At 41.5% G+C, this 19,978-nt stretch overlaps 1 protein-coding gene across 1 annotated transcript in view; it reads right to left on the minus strand.

Annotated features, from left to right (window-relative positions):
- The window catches only part of lrfn5a (leucine rich repeat and fibronectin type III domain containing 5a), a 34,482-nt gene extending 15,087 nt beyond the window's left edge, over positions 1-19,395 (minus strand). Inside the window, 6 exon segments of the mRNA XM_034135342.1 lie at positions 8,995-9,462; positions 14,063-14,322; positions 14,461-14,616; positions 15,768-15,948; positions 16,084-16,212; positions 19,199-19,395. Of these exon segments, the coding sequence (XP_033991233.1) occupies positions 8,995-9,462; positions 14,063-14,322; positions 14,461-14,616; positions 15,768-15,948; positions 16,084-16,212; positions 19,199-19,395 (1,391 nt within the window).
- Positions 19,396-19,978: the final 583 nt, after the last annotated feature.

Raw genomic sequence — 19,978 nt, forward strand, 5'->3', positions numbered from 1 at the left:
GCTCTAATGCTTACGTTCTTTTTCCTGATGAACATGTTTCTCCAAAATGGGATATATCTTTGTCATCGATTCCCCTTCCAAGGGACGACATATCTTAGCCAGAACTACAGCTATCAGTGAAGATGTGTTCATTTTACATTTCTTTATACTCTTACACACAGCTTTTTATTATTATTGCTTCTATTGTAACTTTTATTATTGCTTACTGGCCACGTCCTTATGAATATTGAAGAGTATAGATGCAAAATGTTGAAATTAGACAACTCTTTACCTAATGCAATCAATAAAATAAAAAATAGAAGACTATTGGTTTCCAAGCTGAGGGTCGGGACAGTCAAATATAATACAGGGATACTCAAATTCTTTCCCCGGGGAACACTTTTTGCAAATTGAACAAACATCTATAGCCCACACCTCTGCTAGGTGGGCGATGGGGGATCCTCCCCTGGCATTAAAAAAAAAAGAGGTCATTTTGAAGAAGGAAATAGTCGGCGTGCCATCTGGCACCGTATTGGGTCCACATCATAAGCTGCGTATCACTGACTTAGAGGGTATCGGTAGGAAATAAAACGTTATTTTATACTTCTTTCTTAGAAAATACACTACTCTTAAAGTTGTGTCTCCCGTACAGTAGTAGAAAATACACAATTACCCTTTATTTGAGCTGCTCTCAATTCAGACACACAACCTGTGACAATAGACTATAAGGGTACTGGGTTGTATAAAGGTATCGCCTTGACATATAATTATGTTGGAACCACTTTTTTAAACATATATTCCTTATTAGAAAGCAGTATTTTGTATATATGTCTTACTCTGTTCAGGGCACATAGTTAGTATCATCATCATTTTAATTGAATCTTTGACTAAACAATACATCTTATTATCCTATCATTTGTGAATTCATTCTTTCAATTATCCCAGCGTGGCATTGCATTCATCCAAACCCTTAATTAAGAGTAATAATTGGCTCCACTTCTGAATAAGAGCCCATTGTGCTTTGTGGCAGTTTTACGGTCGTCTTGTCTATTCTGGCTGTGAGTTTATGGTCATCATCGACGCCGCTGTGGATCGTTCAATAAAACCAGTGAGGTGTAAAACTGCATGTGCCTCTGTGCTGTGAGAGGTCATGTGTAAAAGGTCAGAACATTATTCTGACATCAGCTTTTCCTTGACCCGGCCTTACAACAGCTGAGGCTTGGATAAAGGCTTTGTGCATGACTCAATTTAATTCCTTACAGTTTGCACTAAAGAAGGAAAGGAAAAGAGACACCAAAGGTCCATAGATTCACAAAAAATATGTGTTTTGTTTTTGGTAGGCATGTCGTATTGATTACAAGCAAAGCCTTAAGGATTAGAAAATGAATAGAAAAATATAGTGCTCTGGATTGGTGCCTTGCGGACAAAACAAGCTAATTGAACTCCTGATTTCCTACTTCTCGTAGAAGAAAGGTTGTATTAAAGAGTCCCTTGACCACAGTGGAGGGGGTGAGTAGTGACATTTCAGGCCGAAACATTTCCAAATAAAAAAACTCTGCCTTGTTCAAATAGGACTCTGAACTAAAAAAATAGTTTTCCTAAAAATGAAACTAACCCTTGTGCCCTCCTCGGGCATTTTTGTACATTTTTCCTGACTTTTTATTTTGATTTGGTGTTCATTTCAGCTGTGTTACAGCTTTTGGCATGGATTTTTGCAAGAAGTCTTCTTTTGAGTCAAATTTTTGAAATCCAATGTCGTTTACTCTTACATGTTTTGTATACTCTCGTGATGCATTTTGCACCCTCTGGACCCCTTCGTGGCAAAAATGTACACGCTCATAGAAACTGCTATTAAATCATCATACATCAATATTTTATTAAACTTTTTTTTCCATGAATCACTTGAACAACTTCTAACGTGCTCAAAACTACCAAACATCCAATAATTTTCAGGATTTTAACCCTTTAAATGCCTGTTTCATTATTTGAATTATTTAATTTCTCTTAAAAAAAAACACAAAAAATGAATTTCTTTCAATATAATAATTAGTAGAGGGATGGAACTTTGGTGGTTATTAGAGTCTTGGATGTGTCAAAGATTAGCAACAAAATTGATTTGACTGCATTATTAATTTTTACGTAGTGTCAGATACTACCTCTGGACACCTTCATGGCAAAAATGTACACGCCCAAAACAACTGCTATTAAATCATCATACATCAATATCTTTTTCTACTTTTTTTTCATGAATCACATATACAACTTCTCACGTACTCCAAACTACCAAACATTCAATCATTGGCAGGATTTTAACCCATTAAATGCCTGTTTAATTATTTTAATTATTTCATTTCTCTCAAAAATGCCTCATTGACTTCCATTCAGACCACATTTGTTGATCTCACTGCCATTGCAGTATAAAACCATGCATTTTGTAATGTCAGCATTTCATTTAGAAGAAAAGTAGTGATATTTGATATTTCTACTCTATTCCAACAGATTACACAAGTTTCCGTGTAGGCCGATGCATTACATTCTTACATTTTTGCCAGTTATATTATGGAGCCGTGTGACTACCAGGGGGCCCCGAGAGTGGTGTGTGTGTGTGTGTGTATGTATGTATGTGTATGTGTGTGTGTGCGTGTGTGTGTGTGTGTGTATATGTATGTGCGTGTGTGTGTGTGTATATGTGCGTGTGTTTGTGTGTGTGTGTGTGTGTCATTTCCAGCAGCAGACTAGCAGGTCCTGCAGCATGTGACCTGGTGCTCTCAGGTGATAGAACAACAATTTTTTAGGCCTGTGCACAACCAGCACACACGTCTCCTCCCTCTCCGTGTGTGTGTGTGTGAGAATCTGTAAGCATGCACAGATCATTTCATGGGAAAAAAAGGCCATCTTTTGAGGGATGTGTTTGATGTGTCTTTGAAGAGCTGCTTGATTACTCAAAAACAAAAAACAACTGTTAGTGTGTTTATGCACCTGGCTGCCAAAGATAAAAATGCAGTTTGACCAAGGGCTTATTTCATTAGTGAGCAGAGAAGGAGAAAGACCTGGAGCAAAGAGAAGGAACTCAAATGAAGAAGCTTTTCAGTGCAGAAGAGACTTCAGAAATAATCTTGCAGCCTTCTTCTGCCAGCGAGCTGCAGGACTCATCTGAAGAAGACACAAGGTTCAAGGGGGGGTCTGACACTGAATGCTCTCTGGAGTCCAGCATTTCTTTGAGTTCCTCTGACCCTTCATCTGAAAGTGGAGAGGACACTAAGGGTCCGGCCCACCATCCACCACCACGGGGGGCTTTCTTCTCACAATCTGTGAGGACACCCTGGTTTTCCCCAGCTCCTGGGAGAACGACCTCCGTTCTTCTCTGTCCCCTCACTGTGGACCGGACCCTCAGTGTCCTCTCCACTTTCAGATGAAGGGTCAGAGGAACTCAAAGAAATGCTGGACTCCAGAGAGCATTCAGTGTCAGACCCCCCCTCGAACCTTGTGTCTTCTTCAGATGAGTCCTGCAGCTCGCTGGCAGAAGAAGGCTGCAAGATTATTTCTGAAGTCTCTTCTGCACTGAAAAGCTTCTTCATTTGAGTTCCTTCTCTTTGCTCCAGGTCTTTCTCCTTCTCTGCTCACTAATGAAATAAGCCCTTGGTCAAACTGCATGTTTATCTTTGGCAGCCAGGTGCATAAACACACTAACATTTGTTTTTTGTTTTTGAGTAATCAAGCAGCTCTTCAAAGACACATCAAACACATCCCTCAAAAGATGGCCTTTTGTTCCCATGAAATGATCTGTGCATGCTTACAGATTCTCACACACACACGGAGAGGGAGGAGAGGTGTGTGCTGGTTGTGCACAGGCCTAAAAAAATGTTGTTCTATCACCTGAGAGCACCAGGTCACATGCTGCAGGACCTGCTAGTCTGCTGCTGGAAATGACACACACACACACACACGCACATATACACACGCACACGCACACGCACACACATATACATATACATACACACACACACACACACCACTCTCGGGGCCCCCTGGTAGTCACACGGCTCCATGATATAACTGGCAAAAATGTAAGAATTTAATGCATCGGCCTACAGTGAGAAAATGGTTTAATCTGTTGGAATAGAGTAGAAATATCAAATATCACTACTTTTCTTCTAAATGAAATGCTGACATTACAAAATGCATGGTTTTATACTGCAATGGCAGTGAGATCAACAAATGTGGTCTGAATGGAAGTCAATGAGGCATTTTTGAGATAAATGAAATAATGAAAATAATGAAACAGGCGTTTAAAGGGTTAAAATCGAAACCGAAAATGGTAGTTTTGAGTACGTTAGAAGTTGTTTATGTGATTCATGAAAAAAAAGTAGAAAAAGATATTGATGTATGATGATTTAATAGAAGTTATTATGGGCGTGTACATTTTTGCCACGAAGGTGTCCAGAGGTAGTATCTGATACTACGTAAAAAATAATAATGCAGTCAAATCAATTTTGTTGCTAATCTTTGACACATCCCAGACTCTAATAACCACCAAAGTTCCATCCCTCTACTAATTATTATATTGAAAGAAATTCATTTTTTGTGTTTTTTTGTAATAAATAATGAAATAATTCAAATAATTAAACAGGCATTTAAAGGGTTAAAATCCAGAAAAGTATTGAATGTTTGCTAGTTCTGAGTATGTTATAAGTTGGTTATGTGATTCATGAAACAAAAAGTAGAAAGAAATATTGATATATGATGATTTAATCGAAGTTATTATGGGCGTGTACATTTTTGCCACGAAGGTGTCCAGAGGTAGTATCTGACACTACGTACAAAATAATAATGCAGTCAAATCACTTTTGTTGCTAATCTTTGACACATCCCAGACTCTAATAACCACCAAAGTTCCATCCCTCTACTAATTATTATATTGAAAAAAATTCATTTTTTGTGTTTTTTGTCATAAATAATGAAATAATTCAAATAATTAAACAGGCATTTAAAGGGTTAAAATCCAGAAAATTATTGAATGTTTGGTAGTTTTGAGTACGTTATAAGTTGTTTAAGTGATTCATGAAAAAAAAAGTAGAAAGAAATGTTGATGTATGATGATTTAGTAGCAGTTATTATGGGCGTGTACATTTTTGCCACGAAGGGGTCGAAAGGTTGAAAATTCGAGGAGGGCACAAGGGCTAAAGGCCTTTATTTAAAACACAAGATAGGTTTGTCTCAAACATACTCAAATTTGGTATATAATTGCCAGTGTGATTGTTTGCCCCACCCTTGATGTTGCCACCTGTGTCCCATTAACTCTTCTATTAATACTCCTTGTCTCCCTTTGTCCTGTGCCAGTTTGTTTTGTTCCATGTTATGCCAAGAGCCAGCGTTTTCAAGCCAATAACCTTTTGTGTTTTTTTCCTGAAACCATAGCCACATCCCAATACCCCTCCTCGACTCCTCTCTTCCCCTCCTCCGGGACTTGACCCGGAAATCGATCAAGACACGCCATTTTGAAGGACGTCCCAATAGCTGAAATGCACACGGAGGAGTCGAGGAGGGGTGAGGGAGGAGGGGTGCGGGAGGAGACGAAAGGGAGGATACACGAGAGCAGACTACGCGGAAGTGTTTTCACTACTCTCGTATAAAAGCCCCGCCCCCACCTTCACAGCTGGTCGATTTCAACACAGGAAAACGGAGAACTGGAAGAATGAGTGGAAAAGCGTCACATAAATGTCTAAGTGCTCACAGCTCCGTGGGAATTATTATGTGCAATTCATTTCTTAAGGTTAACAATTTAAGTCATGTTTAATTATCTTGAACGTCACTAAAACATAGCTAATAAGAAAGCTATTTCATAAATGGCTAGATCTTGATAAATAACAATTATTTGTTTTGTTTTGTGTTAAAATATTCAGTAGTTAAATTATTTAAAATTCACAGTCCTGAATGTGGGTTTGTGGTGAATGTGGGGATCTACAGGACACACATGTTCAGAGTAAAGGCTTTCACATTATTATAATTATAATTTTATTGAAATGTAAATTTGACACCAAAACGGAACACAAAAGCAGGACCAACCATCATACATTGAATTCCTTGACTAAAAAGAGAAAGATTCATCATTTAAATAAATATTTAACAACAAATGGGCCGGTTCTAAAGGGTTATTCAGTTAAGGCCGATGAGAGGGGATACAGCTGTGCACATGTCATCATTAACAGACGTCGTTTAAGAGTGACGTTTGAGTGAACGAGGACGTCCCAATTAATACCTGAGGACTCCTCTGTCCTCGCGTCTCCTCCTCAAGTCTCTCGCTCGCATCTTACGGAGGCGGAGCTAAGACGCAAGGAAGGGACGCGAGTGAGGGAAAGGAGGAGTCGAGGAGGGGTATTGAGACGAGGCTCAAGTCTTTGTGTCACATTCCTAACTCAACGTGCATGATAGAGAACAAAAGCAGAACCACATTTATCTTTTTGTTGGGTACCTAATAACAGGCATTTTGGATTTGATACTACTTGCTTACTTCTTGCATTGTTCTAGTTTTATTTAATGAAGATATTTCAAAGGGTCTACTTGTACTATTTTGATATTATGCTGAGTTTGTGCGGGGGTTTGCTGTGTGTCCGGCTGGGTAGCAGTCCTGCCTCCGGAATAGAAATACAATACTTAAGCAGGAGCAGTGGCGTTAAAACAGCAGTACTGTTTCAGTAAACATTTGGCCGTCTCAAGTGTCCTTGAGCGAGACACTGAATCCCTGTCAGCTCCGGGAGAGATGTTCTGCAGCTGACCCTGACCTCGGGGGGGCGGGGCTTCCCTGCAGGGATCAATACAGCATCAACTGTTATATTTTTAGATCTGCTGCCTATTGCATGTGTAGGAGGTTAACATCGCCCGGAGGATGTGCCTGTACCGACTCTAAACCACTACTTCCGTACCCATCTGTTTTCACATTGCCAAACTCACGGTATAAAGGGAAGATACTGATGCACCATTATGTGGAGCAGGTGGGGAGTAAAAAAGCAGAAATGTCATCGTGCGGCAAATCAATAAGCTCTCATTGAACCTGAAAAGTCAGCGCCCTGTCAGTGACGACAGTCCCAGTCTCTCCTTGTCCGTCTTCCTCTCGTATCCTCGCCACCCCACCCCTCTTATGTTTTCAACACGTCCTTTCTCATTCTCACTCTTTTTTTCCCCTCCTTTTCTCTTACTTCTGTGTTTGGGTAATGAAGAAAAACAGAATCAATGGGTTGCTGCTTTGTGCAAGCTGTGGCGTTGATTAGAAATCAATGCGCTATCTAAAGACAGGGGAGCTGCGAAATAACACGGAGAAACGCAAATGAGTTTGGCGCCTAATATGGGAGGGAAAAAGAGAAGACTTAGAGGAAAAAAGGCTGATAATGATCTTGGTGGTTGGTGGCTCCTCCATCCACAAACAGGAAGCACTTGTATTATAAGTCTAGGGCATAAAAGTATAAACGCAGGCTTTTGTCGAATACACATTTTACAAATGCACAAAGGCTTTTGAAAATAAAAAAGATTGACGGAGAGGAAGAGCGGTATTTTGAAGTTGAGAGCGAGATCTTTAACAAGAACGAAGGCCATAAATCTTATCGGCACCGCCTCCCGATGCTGCATGAAAAGGTGCATGTGCAACGTTAAGAAAGGGTGGACTTGCAGTACATGTTGGGTGCCTAACCATAACCCTTCTCATTACTACAGATGTTATTAGGTTATTAAATGGTGGTAATCAGTTGTTTTCTCTACAACTGTGGTGCTTCAGAAGGGGCGAGTTTCACTTTCAGTCCCACAACAGGAAGCTCTTTGTCTATGCTCTCCATCGTGATACTTTACAGCAAGTATTTTAAAGGGGCACACAAGTATAAACACAGCCTTTTGTCAAATGACAATCTTACACACCAAAGCTTTTGAGAATAAAAGAGATAGACGGAGAGGAAGATCGGCTTTCTTGATGTGGAAAACAAGTTCTTTAGCACGACCGACACCATAAATCCTATCAGTGGCGTCTCTAGATGTTGCGTGACGAATGGAGTTGAGTGCTGATGAATCATGTACAGAGATTAGGAATAATATGCACGGCAGATAATACCATCAGATTGTCCTATGAATGATCTGTTTGTTAATCATATTGGTGTAGTCACAAAGAGATAAAGACTGTAATGGATCAAGGATCACAACGAAAAACATCCAACCTAGAGTCACCATCATGACCCAGACGGGCATGTCAAAGCCCCCCCCCTCTAATAACTCTTGATGATGATACATACAGATGAAGTATGTATAGGGATTAGCAGCAGATATGAAAGGCAGATAATACAGGCATATATCCCTACAGAAGCTGTATGTGTTTGTTAATTCCCTCTCCCCCATTTCACTGGAGTAAATATTTAGCTCAAACAACAATCATTCCCTGCGAGATCGATCTAATCTGTGTAATCCTGAGTACACAGCGAAAGTTAAGAAGGGCCCCGCAGAGCTCTCGCCTTCAAGGCCGTGTCGGTGAGTCAGCATCATTATTTCCCCCGGATTGTGAACTTTCTCACTTTGCATTTTCAGTGCTGTCCATCCCGATTTCATCTCTGTGTTGGTCTAATGTGCCCTGAAATGAACCGTCTGTGCTCTAATGTAATAAAGCCGTGAGAAATAGTCTGTGCATGTACTCTGATAAAAACAATGCCTTTCTTTCTGTTCATGACAAGATAACATGCATTATACTTATGCAAATGTACCTCATACTGAAGAATCCGCACATTAAATAGCCCTTAATGCCTTTTTTTCCTTTGGGTATCTTTCACATTTTCGGTGCTTATTCCGAGTCTATCTTTCATTAACAAAGCATCTTAGCACCCTGGTAGCGTATCTTCCCCACAGTATCATTAAAGCTGCATCTAACCTACTGTAATGTAATCTATACAGCTCAGGTTGTCCTCCACCTCCCACATCAGCCATATCATGGTTCAGTTTCTGTTGCATAAACTGTCTGACTCATGGTGATTCTGTCAGTCTTACCTGTAAACCAGCGAGTCATCTTGGCTCCCATTGTACTGTATCTGGAACATCCTGATGCCCGGAATATTCCTCTGGAAGTTGAACTTGATCAGCGCCGTTGATGACGTGGCCTCGGCTGTCACCACCCTCTTGTCCACCCCGCCCTTCACGTCACCCGTCACGTTGCTCCCGTTGGCCCCTCCTCGAGTCGACGTGGAGATGTCTGAGGATCCCGGGTCGGGCTCCTGTATGTTGTTGGTGTTGTTGGAGATGTGGGGGAGCTTTATTATAATGAGCTCTATTGTTTGGTGGTTTTCCCCGGCCGGGTTGGAGGAGATGCAGGTGAAGGAGCCGGTGTCTTTCACCGTGCTGATGAGGATGTCCAGAGTCCCGTTGTTGTAGACCAACGTTCTGGAGGAGTTAGACACCAGTTTGCCCTCGGGAGAGATCCAGTGGATGACTGGCTCCGGGTCACCTCTGGCCTTACACCTTTAGAGGAGAAAAGCAATTGAGTTAATCGTATTAGAAACAAGTCAGGATGGGGTTAACTGTACAGTGGAAGAAATGCTTCAATAAGCCCTATTGTGCTTTTTGGGTTTTTCCCTTTCCAGTAGTGTGTTATATATGTGCATGTAAATGGTCTGCAAAGGCTAAAATGCCAAAGTTCCCTCCAGAGGGAGTTTCTTTGTACGTGATAGGGGTGGGACATTTCTTACACATCTTAAGGCAGTTGACCAATCACAACAGAGCCGGCCAGCTAACCAATCAGAGCAGACTGGGCTCTGGTTTCAGACAGAGGGTGAAAAGAGGTGCTGCAGCACAGGCAGTATGAGAAAAATAAAGAGCTTTTCGAACATTAAAGCATGGAAACATGACACAGTAGTAGCTTAACATACTAATATGAACCTGAAAACTAGCACAATATGTCCGATTTCACAGTGGTTCTGGATAACCTTCCTTCTGGGACTTAGTGGGAGTGGAAGAGTCTACATTTTCTACTGTGATGGCAGAGCAATTTCCAGTTATAATGCGCTTTACATAACAGCCTAGAAATAACAGTGGTGGATTTATATCTTGGCTACTAAATTCTCATAAGTACGAATATTACCAGGACAGTAACAGGTCGTATCCAGTTGTTTTCTCTACCACTCTGCTGCTTTAGAAGAGGCCAACTGCAGCCACCAGTGAGAAAAAGGTGCATATCCAACGTTAAGAAAGGGTCACAGTTTTCCTAGGTTTCGCTTTCAGTTACTTTAAGGTTAAGGCACTACAACTATGCAGTTAGGTTCAGAACTAATGATTTTTATGTTTAGGTTAAAAATTAAATGTTTAACACATTACCGTCGTTACGTGACTTTGCTTACTAGCTACTTTTGGTCTTGGTCACAGGACTTTAAGTCGGATCTTGGAAGAGTCCAGTTTTTGCTTGTCCCATAGATCCTCCAATCCCACCCAACACATAGATGAAGAAAGATAGATGATAGGTGCTAATTATTTTTTTTAAATAATAATTTTTTCACATGTACAGCTCTAAATTATTTATTTTGTATGTACAATATTAAGAAACTAGAGGAAAATGTGCCTATTCACACTCAGATTCAATGATCTTTGAAAAAGCGCATGACTAAATTGAAATGGGAACAATCATTTTTGATGTCATTAGAATGATAAGCAATCAAAAATAAGGAGTGTCATGGTCACTGTGACCCTCCTCGATTACTGTTATTACAGTGAAGTGCTATGAAAAATTAATGAAGGGGAGTCGTTATTTTTCTTGCGACTAAGCTGAAGGCTCTCTGGCAATGTCTGTTATGAACTTAAGCAAACTCCAAATGATGTAAAGTTCATGTTTTCACGGAGGGGGAGAGACAAAAGATAGCAGCCCCAAGTCATGAAATTGAAAAATATAGGCTGGGTAAACTATCATCAGGTTATTACCAGAAGATACAAAAAAGACTCCTAACCATTTTGCAGTTGAATACATTAAAATGGAAGCTGTACAAGATGAGAAATGTCGGATGGGTTGACCTCTGACCCTGGACTTGTACCTTATATATGAACCTGAAGAGGAGATCCAATAAGGGAAAGAGAATAATAGCACCTCATTGATTTTCTTTGGCCCCTTTTTCTCCCATAATTCCATATTTGAAAAACATAACATCTATCATGATTGGAAGCGTGTGACCAATATATATGCAAATTAAGTAATCATCGTCTCCCCGACCTGCTCTTGATTTGAGTTATATCTCACACAGGCTCCGCCCTCTACTGGACTCTATGAGTACTACCTCTCAACCATACTATGCGAGCATTCATCAACTGAGATATCTATAACCGTAGCCGGCCCCCTGGGGCGGGCCTACCTGAATGCGTGCGCAAGCCCACCGTATATAAGGCGGCCTCGCCTCCTGACTGTCATCCTTTTCTCTTCAGCGAGCAAGGAAACAACTGAGCTAAGACGAGAAAAGACAGAAAGAAGAAGTTTGAGATCATGGACTCACCACTGTTGGAGCAACGACCCTGCCCTTCGTGCCCGGGCTTAATTGCAGGTGCCGATCTCCACCGCCGCTGCTTCGAGTGCCTGGGGCCTGACCACGCGGCGGCCGGCCTGATCCAGTGGCAGAATTCTCAGGGTGCAGGGCCGCTCGGACACGGAGTGTCCCGGTGTGCCCCCCCCTGATGAGAGCCTGGCGGCCCATCTGCTTCCACAGGCAGCCGGGTGGGCAGAGGGGAAGAAGCCTCTGCCCCAGCTGCCGCGTGACCGTGAAATCCTGGAATATCTGGATAAGATGTTCAGGCTCGGGGCGCAGATGGCAGCAGCGGCCAATAATGTCGGCGTGTTGGGTGTCTCGCTGATCACCCCTCAGCAGGACATCCCCACCTCCCTGCCTCCGGACGGGGGCGATTATTCGGACCGCTGTGTGGGCCAGATGAATAATCTGGTCCACGGTATGGCTACCGCAGCTGGACGTGTGATGTCCCTGGCCACAGTGGCGTCGCGTCACGTGTGGCTGGGTCTGACCGGACTGTCCAAAAAGGGCCGGGATGATGTCCTTGGGGCCCCCGTATCCACGGAAGGGCCCTTCGGGTCGATCACCTCGGTCACCCAGCGTTTCAGTCGCTTGGAGGAAGAGAGGGCGCAGCTCAGCCGCATGCTGCCGCTGGCTCATCCTCAGGCTCTTCCTCGGGGGAGAGAGCACCCGGCGGTGGTGAGACGGAGAGAGAGGCGCCGGTATAGAGCCCCCATGGCTCCCGTTGCTCCCTCTGCCTCCGTGGTTCGTCCCGGAGAACCGGCTCAATACCGGCACTCGCGGGGACGGGCTGACCGACCCCGACAGGCTCCCGCTCCGGCTCCGCCTCAGCAAAGGGCTTCTGGGTGGGGTGCACCGTCCTCCAGAAGCTGACTGGCGGTGGGAGGAAGCGTCCCGGCGGAGAGAGTCACTTTCTCCACCCAGGACGCAAGGGCGAATCCCGCCTCCTCCCTGTATGATGCATCTGTTGTTACACGCTCATCTTCTAATAAAAATGATTGCTTGTATCCCAGTCTAAGTGTCATTTCTCTCCACAAATCCACACTGCCACATAATGTTAACCGTACAGATTCCCCACTCGCTGCTCCCACGAGAGCACGCCGCGGTGCGTTCAAGGGCCTCAGTAGAAAATCGGCCCTTTCGGTGTCAGCCCCCATTCGCCAGCCGGCGCAATAGCCACTGTACTCTGTGGTTTTCCATGGCTCGGCGAGACAATCCGCCCTTGGGGGTGGACGCGTTTGCACACGAGCCATGGCCAAGGAAGCTGCTCTACGCCTTTCCACCGGTACGCCTCATTCTCCCCCTCCTGGAGAGCGTCTGTCAGTCATCCTAGTGGCCCCAGACCGCCGCTTGCGCACGCATTCAGGTAGGCCCACCCCAGAGGGCCGGCTACGGTTATAGATATCTCAGTTGATGAATGCTTGCATAGTATGGTTGAGAGGTAGCACCCATAGAGTCCAGTAGAGGGCGGAGCCTGTGCTTATATAACTAGGGTTACAATATGTAACCCACTGTTTCATCCTCCCTAAAATGTTATCCTGATGTCGCTGTCCCTGTATTTCGTTGAACAGCCAGACATTTAGAGGGCTTGTAAACATAATGCTCAACTACGGGAATACAAATTGACAATGTGTATAATTGTTTCACTGTATTCTTTATATTGTTCTTATATTTGTACGTTATATTATGAGGAATGCTGTATAATGTACCCAAAACATATGAGGTATTGTACCTAACGCTAAAAGTATATAGAGTGTAAACCAGGATGAGTTAGGCCTGACGGACTGCAAAGATAAAGGTTTCAGAGTTTTTAGAAATGGGTCCCTCCAGGTATACAAAGAGCACAACTTTGCAAAAAAAACTAAAACTAATGGAGTCATGAGTTTACGAAAACAAAGTGAAACTACTACAACACGTTGAAACAAATAGAAAACATGCAACAAATTGAGAAAAATGGGAGGAAGAAAATAGTCCTTGGTCGAATATCAACTAAAGGAAACAAGTTGTGTTGGCTATAAGAACGCAAGAAAACAACCACTGTTTAGTTTCCTGGGTCTGCTAATGCTTTCTTTCTTTGGTGAAATAATGTTCTATAGCATCATGTGTGCACTTCTTTTCACCCTCTGTCTGAAAGCAGATCCCAGTCTGTTCTGATTGGTTAGCTGGCCGGTTCTGTTGTGATTGGGCGATCTCTTAGAGATGTACCAGAAATGTCCCGCTAGCCAATAGAAGTGCAAGTGTTACATAGTGATGTCACATTGTTACGGAAGTAAATAAAGGAGTACAATGGAGGTGATTCAGGCAGGGGGGGAGAGTGTGGGAGAGAAATCCCCTCTGGAGGGAACACAGGGATGTTAGCCTTTGCAGACCATTTACATGCAACACAAACTATATAACACACTAAAGGAAAGGGAAATCCCCAAAAAGCATAATAGAGCCTCTTTAAGAATCTAATGCATACAATATTGAACAAATCTAAGTTTTTGGTGAAATTATTCCTCCTTATTTTCAACTGGCCTAAGTCTAGGATCTTTTACGTGGACAGCATAAAAACGTACCTGAGAGTAACTCTCTGGCCTTCAAGCACCCTCATCTTGTGGGAGTATCTTGTGATGAGTGGAGGTTCGCAGAGGAACTCCTCCTCAGGGACAGACCAGAAGTAGCGCCCAGAGAGTTGTTGAGGTGAAGCGCACGTCTCCAGGTCGTCTTCTCGGTTCAACCTCCGCAGCCACAGCAGCTCACAGTTACAGTGGAGAGGGTTCCCCCCGAATGACAACGCAAAAGAAGTGGCAGTCATGATCCCTGATGTTGCCAGAACCTGGAAGTGTGACAGGATCTGAGTCAGATTACCCATATGCACTGGTAGTTGTCTAATTCAACCAGTTCTATTAACATCACAATAATAGAGATTGAAAACATATGTTTCGGCCTGTTGCTTTCCAGAATTGGATAATACCTGTGCTCGTTGAAAAAGTGGGTCTGGTGGCAGCTTTTGGAGTTTATTAGAGGTGACGTCCAGCCGGTTGAGTTTCTGTAGCAGGGAAAATGTTCCCTCTGGGATGTAGTCCAACATGTTGTGGTCTAAACTCAACGTATGGAGGCTAATCATTCTCTGTAGAAAGAACAGAAAGCAAGAGTTAACTTTAGTATCACTTTGAAATGAAGAAGTGGAATAGGTTAAGAACGGATCTAGAGGAAAATGGTTTTCTTTAAGGTAGTACAATCCTGGTTATTGTCACTAAACTTTACATTTTTTAATGCATTCCTTGACAGTGGTGATAGAAATGTTGAACTACAGTAAATAATGCTAACATGCACATTCTAAAGGTTTAAAAGTTTAACTGAAAACAACAAAGCTATTGTGGTTACTCAATATAAAAACAATGACTTACTTAGTAAAGTTTCGTTTTAAAATTGAATAGGTCAGAGATTGAATGCTTACCCTGTTATCACTGTAATAAGTAATGATACTATTTGAATTACTTCAGAGTTTTGTCAGATATTACTTCAGACTACTTTTTTCTGAGCTTTCTAACAAATGTTTTAAACTGGGTTGTAAAGCAACCCCAACACATAAAGGTACACCAGGCCGTGTAACAGTACTTAACACTAATAACTGCAAAACAATTGCATTTAAAAAAAATATCATTAACAGAAAAGTTTGGAAGAGAGCAAAAATAACTAATGTTATCTTCTACTGCCACAAATGTTTTATCTATATACTACATATTATTGTCTACAAATATATATATAATCAGATGTATCCCCTTTGTAATCACAGGAAATGTGTTTAGCAACTTTTATTTACTTAGATTTTACTGTATTTAATTACACTTATTTTGTCATTTCATTTCTTAGCTATTGAGCATGTAGCTGCCTCTTTATTGTGTTACTCCTCAACAATGACTACAGCACTTATTTATCTAACATCACTATATTTTTTAATCATCCTTAGTTGCAAAGCATGTTAGTAAGCTGATCCACAGAGACCCTGACATTTGCTTGTTGCCTGGCGAAGAACAAATTGAAAGTGTTAGCGCTGAAAATGCCTACAAATTAAGCTTCAGTGGAGCTTAATGAATAGTCCACATAATGGCCCCAGTTCAATCCAAAAGCCCTAAAGATCTCTTTATTTTAATTTCAAATAAATGGGGAAAAAGGTTTAATGGCCTTTTATCCCATTGTGCTTATGATTGGATTGTTCCCATGGCCTCCAGCCAGTCAGGGTTTTGAAAGGCTGCAGCAGTTTAAAGAGATCCTGACCTGGATGGCCTCCCAAGGAATAGAGTCCAGGTTATTGTAGCTCAGGTCCAACTCTTCCAGTGCCAGCAGGTCGTTGAACGCTTCCTGGTGGATAACTACCAGCTGGTTGTTGTTCAGGATCAGGTGGTGGAGCTTCGACATCCCGTTGAACGTATCATTGGCTATCCTCGTCAGCCGGTTACTAAAAGAGAGAGAAAAGAGAATGTAGAAACTGAGAAAAACAGAACCTTGTAGCTTTGGAAGACTCTATGACACTTCAGATTTCTTAGGTGGATTTCATCTCATACCGCAAACACATCTAGGTTTATATACATACCTGTTAAGGTGTAAAGCTCTGAGGTTCTCCATATCGGCAAAGGCGTGAGATGTGATGAAGGAGATGGTGTTTCTGGATAATGTTAGGTCTACGAGCCGCGTCATGTTTGCGAAATCTTTCCTCTTCACACTGTGGACACAGATCAGCACAATTCACTTAGACAAAGACATATACCATGTGTGATTGGTACTAGAACAGCTTTTGGGTTAAGCAAGAGTTTTTGGTAGCAAAGACAATTCCAACAAGGCAGAACTTTGATTAAACAGACAATATGTCATTTTCCACAAGGGGTCTCTCAATTGAAATACAAACTAAAAACAGAGTTTGGTAACGTCCCCAGCCAGCATCTCAGTTAGCCTTTCTCACTCAGAATTTCTTCATAGTTTTTGGTCCGATCTGGAGCTGAGAAAATAGCAGCACCTTGGTAAAACATTATAAAAACACAAAATAAATGTGTCAGGTTGGTCTGATGCAGTTTGTCTCAAACTAACGTTTGCTCAGCTTCTTTCTCTGATAACTTAAGATTCAGATTTCAGATCATTAAAATCCATTCAAGAGTTCAATAAGACCGAGATCTCATAAGAGTATCATAACAAATTAGTCTTAAAACTGGATAAAAAGTTCAGTTATCACATATTTTTGGGGTTTTGGCATATAACCACAGGTTCTAAAGAGTAAAACACCACCATTTCAGGAGACCTTATAATACAGAACGCAACCTGGATTCAAGTAACAGATTTTCCATGTTAAACTGTAGGAAACGTTTGGGATGATGTAAGAACACCAATCAACACAATATATAACATAGGACTAGACAAAGGTGGTGTATCATTTTTGTCTTTGAATACTGTGTAAGAGGACTTTTATAGGAAAACTGTTTTAATATTCAAAAGCAAAAATGATGTAAAACCTAATTCCCATATAGTACTCCTTTGATCCTGTGCAGTTAATTCAATATTTGTGAGCGTGAACAACTCTCTCCAAAGGCAACAATCCAGAGAACTGAGGCTTGAAACTGCACTGCCATCAGGAGACAGCCTTGAGCTGCTCCATTGACTATGAACCCACTATGACTTCCTCTAGGGTAAGTGCTTTTTTCACACCTAAATTAGTTTTATTTCATTGTAGTGCTGGTGGGTAATGTGCTTGTATCGTCATAAAAAGCGCTCTGGGCGATGCCGCTCAGTCCAAAAATCCAGCAACGTATTAATCTCCGCCAAAGCAGCTCAGGGCTTCCTCGTCTGACGTCAGAGAGCAATGTTTCCAGCTTGGGAGAAAAACAGTTAATTCTCACACAATTAAACCTAACTTTCCAAGAACTGGTATATGTAGTTCTTGTGGTATTAGATATAGGTTGTTATTACTTGTCAATAAAGTCATAATATTGTTAATTCAGCTTTAAATTATTATTATTCAAACTGATTTTGAGAGTATAATAATCACTCAATTATGTGGGTGTAAAGCACAAGAAAAGTATAATATTTTAAATAGTAACTTTGTGGGTGTTATAGTTGTTATAATAGTACCAGTATTCTAGTATTAACTACTGTAGCTTTTCCTGCTTTCACTATTTTCAGTAGTGTTGTGGTTTGGTGAAAGGCATTAGCAGAGGAAGCTGTAGCATCCCTTACAGTAGGAATGACACATTTGACTAGTACTAGGCCCATTAGAGGTAATTACAAGTGGGATCATAGCATTGGCAGGTGGCCAGTCCAAAAATAGCACTGCCTTTTAAAAGCCGGTTTGAGTAATATAACCATGAGTTTGAAGGCTTATCTCAGTGTGAGAGCCTTGGATAAAACTAACTGCATTTCTAATTGTTAACGAATTTCCCTTCTAATTTTACAATTAAATGTATTCTCAACCATTTACCATAAAATATATAAAGAAATTCCACTGCCCCTTTCAGAATGTGGCTAGCAAGTAGGACAAGTAGAAAACACATCGGTGTTCTGTGACTAATATTGTAGATGGTTGTCTAATAAAACTTTAAAAAGTATTGAAATTACATTCAAAGTAAAGAATAAAGACTCTTTCAAGTGAGTTTCTGAGATCTAGAAGTGACAAGGGAAGACCAAGCACCTGCTACAAAAAAAGGGAAACAGGGATATTGTTACTTGATAGTTGCTACTAGCTAGTAACAAGCTAGTTGCTACCAGCTAATGGCTAATTGCCAGTAAAACTGGATTCACTAACACAACTGAAAATATAAATCTGAAAATGATTTTACCTAGTGAAGTTTTGAAGAACATTTTGGACAGTTTTTAGCCACGCGTTAAGGGAAATTGTTGAGGTTGTTTTACAATAAGGTACAGTGTTTCCCCTACCATTGTCTTGGAGGGGTGCTGCGCCCCGCCAACGGAGCCCCGCCAACGGAGCCCCGCCAACGGAGCCCCGCCAACGGAGCCCCGCCAACGGAGCCCCGCCAACGGAGCCCCGCGCCCCGCCAACGGAGCCCCGCGCCCCCCCTGAAATTCAAGGTGTTTAAAAAAAAAGAAGAAATTACAAAAAAAAAAGGTTTATTAATTCTTTTTTTATATATATATATATATATATATAGCACCAAATTGCAACTAATCTATATCTACTGTCATTTTTCACATTGAACATGTGCTCTTTTATTCAATAAACTAAACGCTTTCATTTTAAGTTGTGAGTTTAGTGTTTTTGACCCTAAGAAACACTGATGCATTAATCAATAACAATAAACCACAGCTCCTCTCTCTGCTCCAGAGGATTAAAAAAAAATATCCCAATACTACCACACCCCGGATTTCAGACTTGATCTGATTATAAAGTAATATCGTATCGTATCGTATATTAACAAAAAATTATTTCATATTATTATTTTTTTTTTATCCTTAAAGACTCCAATGTTCAGTAAACGGCCCAAATTTTGCCACGACACATTTTGACAATGTTCAACTTTTTTGCTAAATGACCCTGGGAATCCTCTCAATGTCCAACCTGTGGTCTCATTGAAATGAATGAAGCTGTTTTCAAGAACATTAGTACTGGGAGTTGTTCTTGTAAGGTAGAAAAACCAAAAGCAACCTATGTAGTATTAGCATTGAAGTACTAGTTCTCTTGGTGGTATCAGGGATGGGACTTTTACGTTGTGATAAAGTTGTCGGCCAGCCGGAGCTCCACCGTGTGCCTGTCGATGTTGGGCGGGATGAACAGAAGACCTTTCTTGGCGCAGAGGGTTGCCAGGTTGGGTGACAGGATCTGACACACGCAACGCTTCGGGCAGATCTGTGCCCGCACTGCCATGGCAACTGCCAGCATCACACACAGCAACAGCCTCTCCATGGTTTCCACCTCACCTGATGACGAAACCTGAGACACAAAGCAAGAGAAAAATAGAGATGTTAACGCTATTGCACATTTTTTCACTCAATAGTTATTTAGCATCATAGAAGTCATACTGGGAATAAAAAGACATGTCATTAAATTTGATGAGCAACAATGTTATTTCATCACCAAAATCATCATTAAAAAAAGTTGGAATTATAGCCCATTTATTGACATGGTGTTTTCTTTATTGTTTATCTTTTTTTATTTTCAACAGTCATATGATGACACAAAAAAATTGCAACACTTCACAAAACATAGTGAAAAGCACAAAGAGACTCGACACAACATTATATATTTTTTTATATCATTAGGGCTCATGAACTGACAGAGCAGGAAATTGCATTTTCTAGGGCCTAAACACTAACCAAAAGTTGTTTTTCTTTGTGAATGTGCCCTATCTACGAAATTTGGTGGGAGTATGTATCACATGGAGAAGGCAAAGATAGAGCGTGACGGTAGACCCTACAGGAACTCGGCCATTTTGAATTGTATGCAGTTTTTCACAGGTGATGTTCCTTAACAAACTCCTCCAACAGAT

This window comes from Trematomus bernacchii, unplaced genomic scaffold, assembly GCF_902827165.1.
Source record: "Trematomus bernacchii unplaced genomic scaffold, fTreBer1.1, whole genome shotgun sequence".
NCBI lineage: Eukaryota > Metazoa > Chordata > Actinopteri > Perciformes > Nototheniidae > Trematomus > Trematomus bernacchii.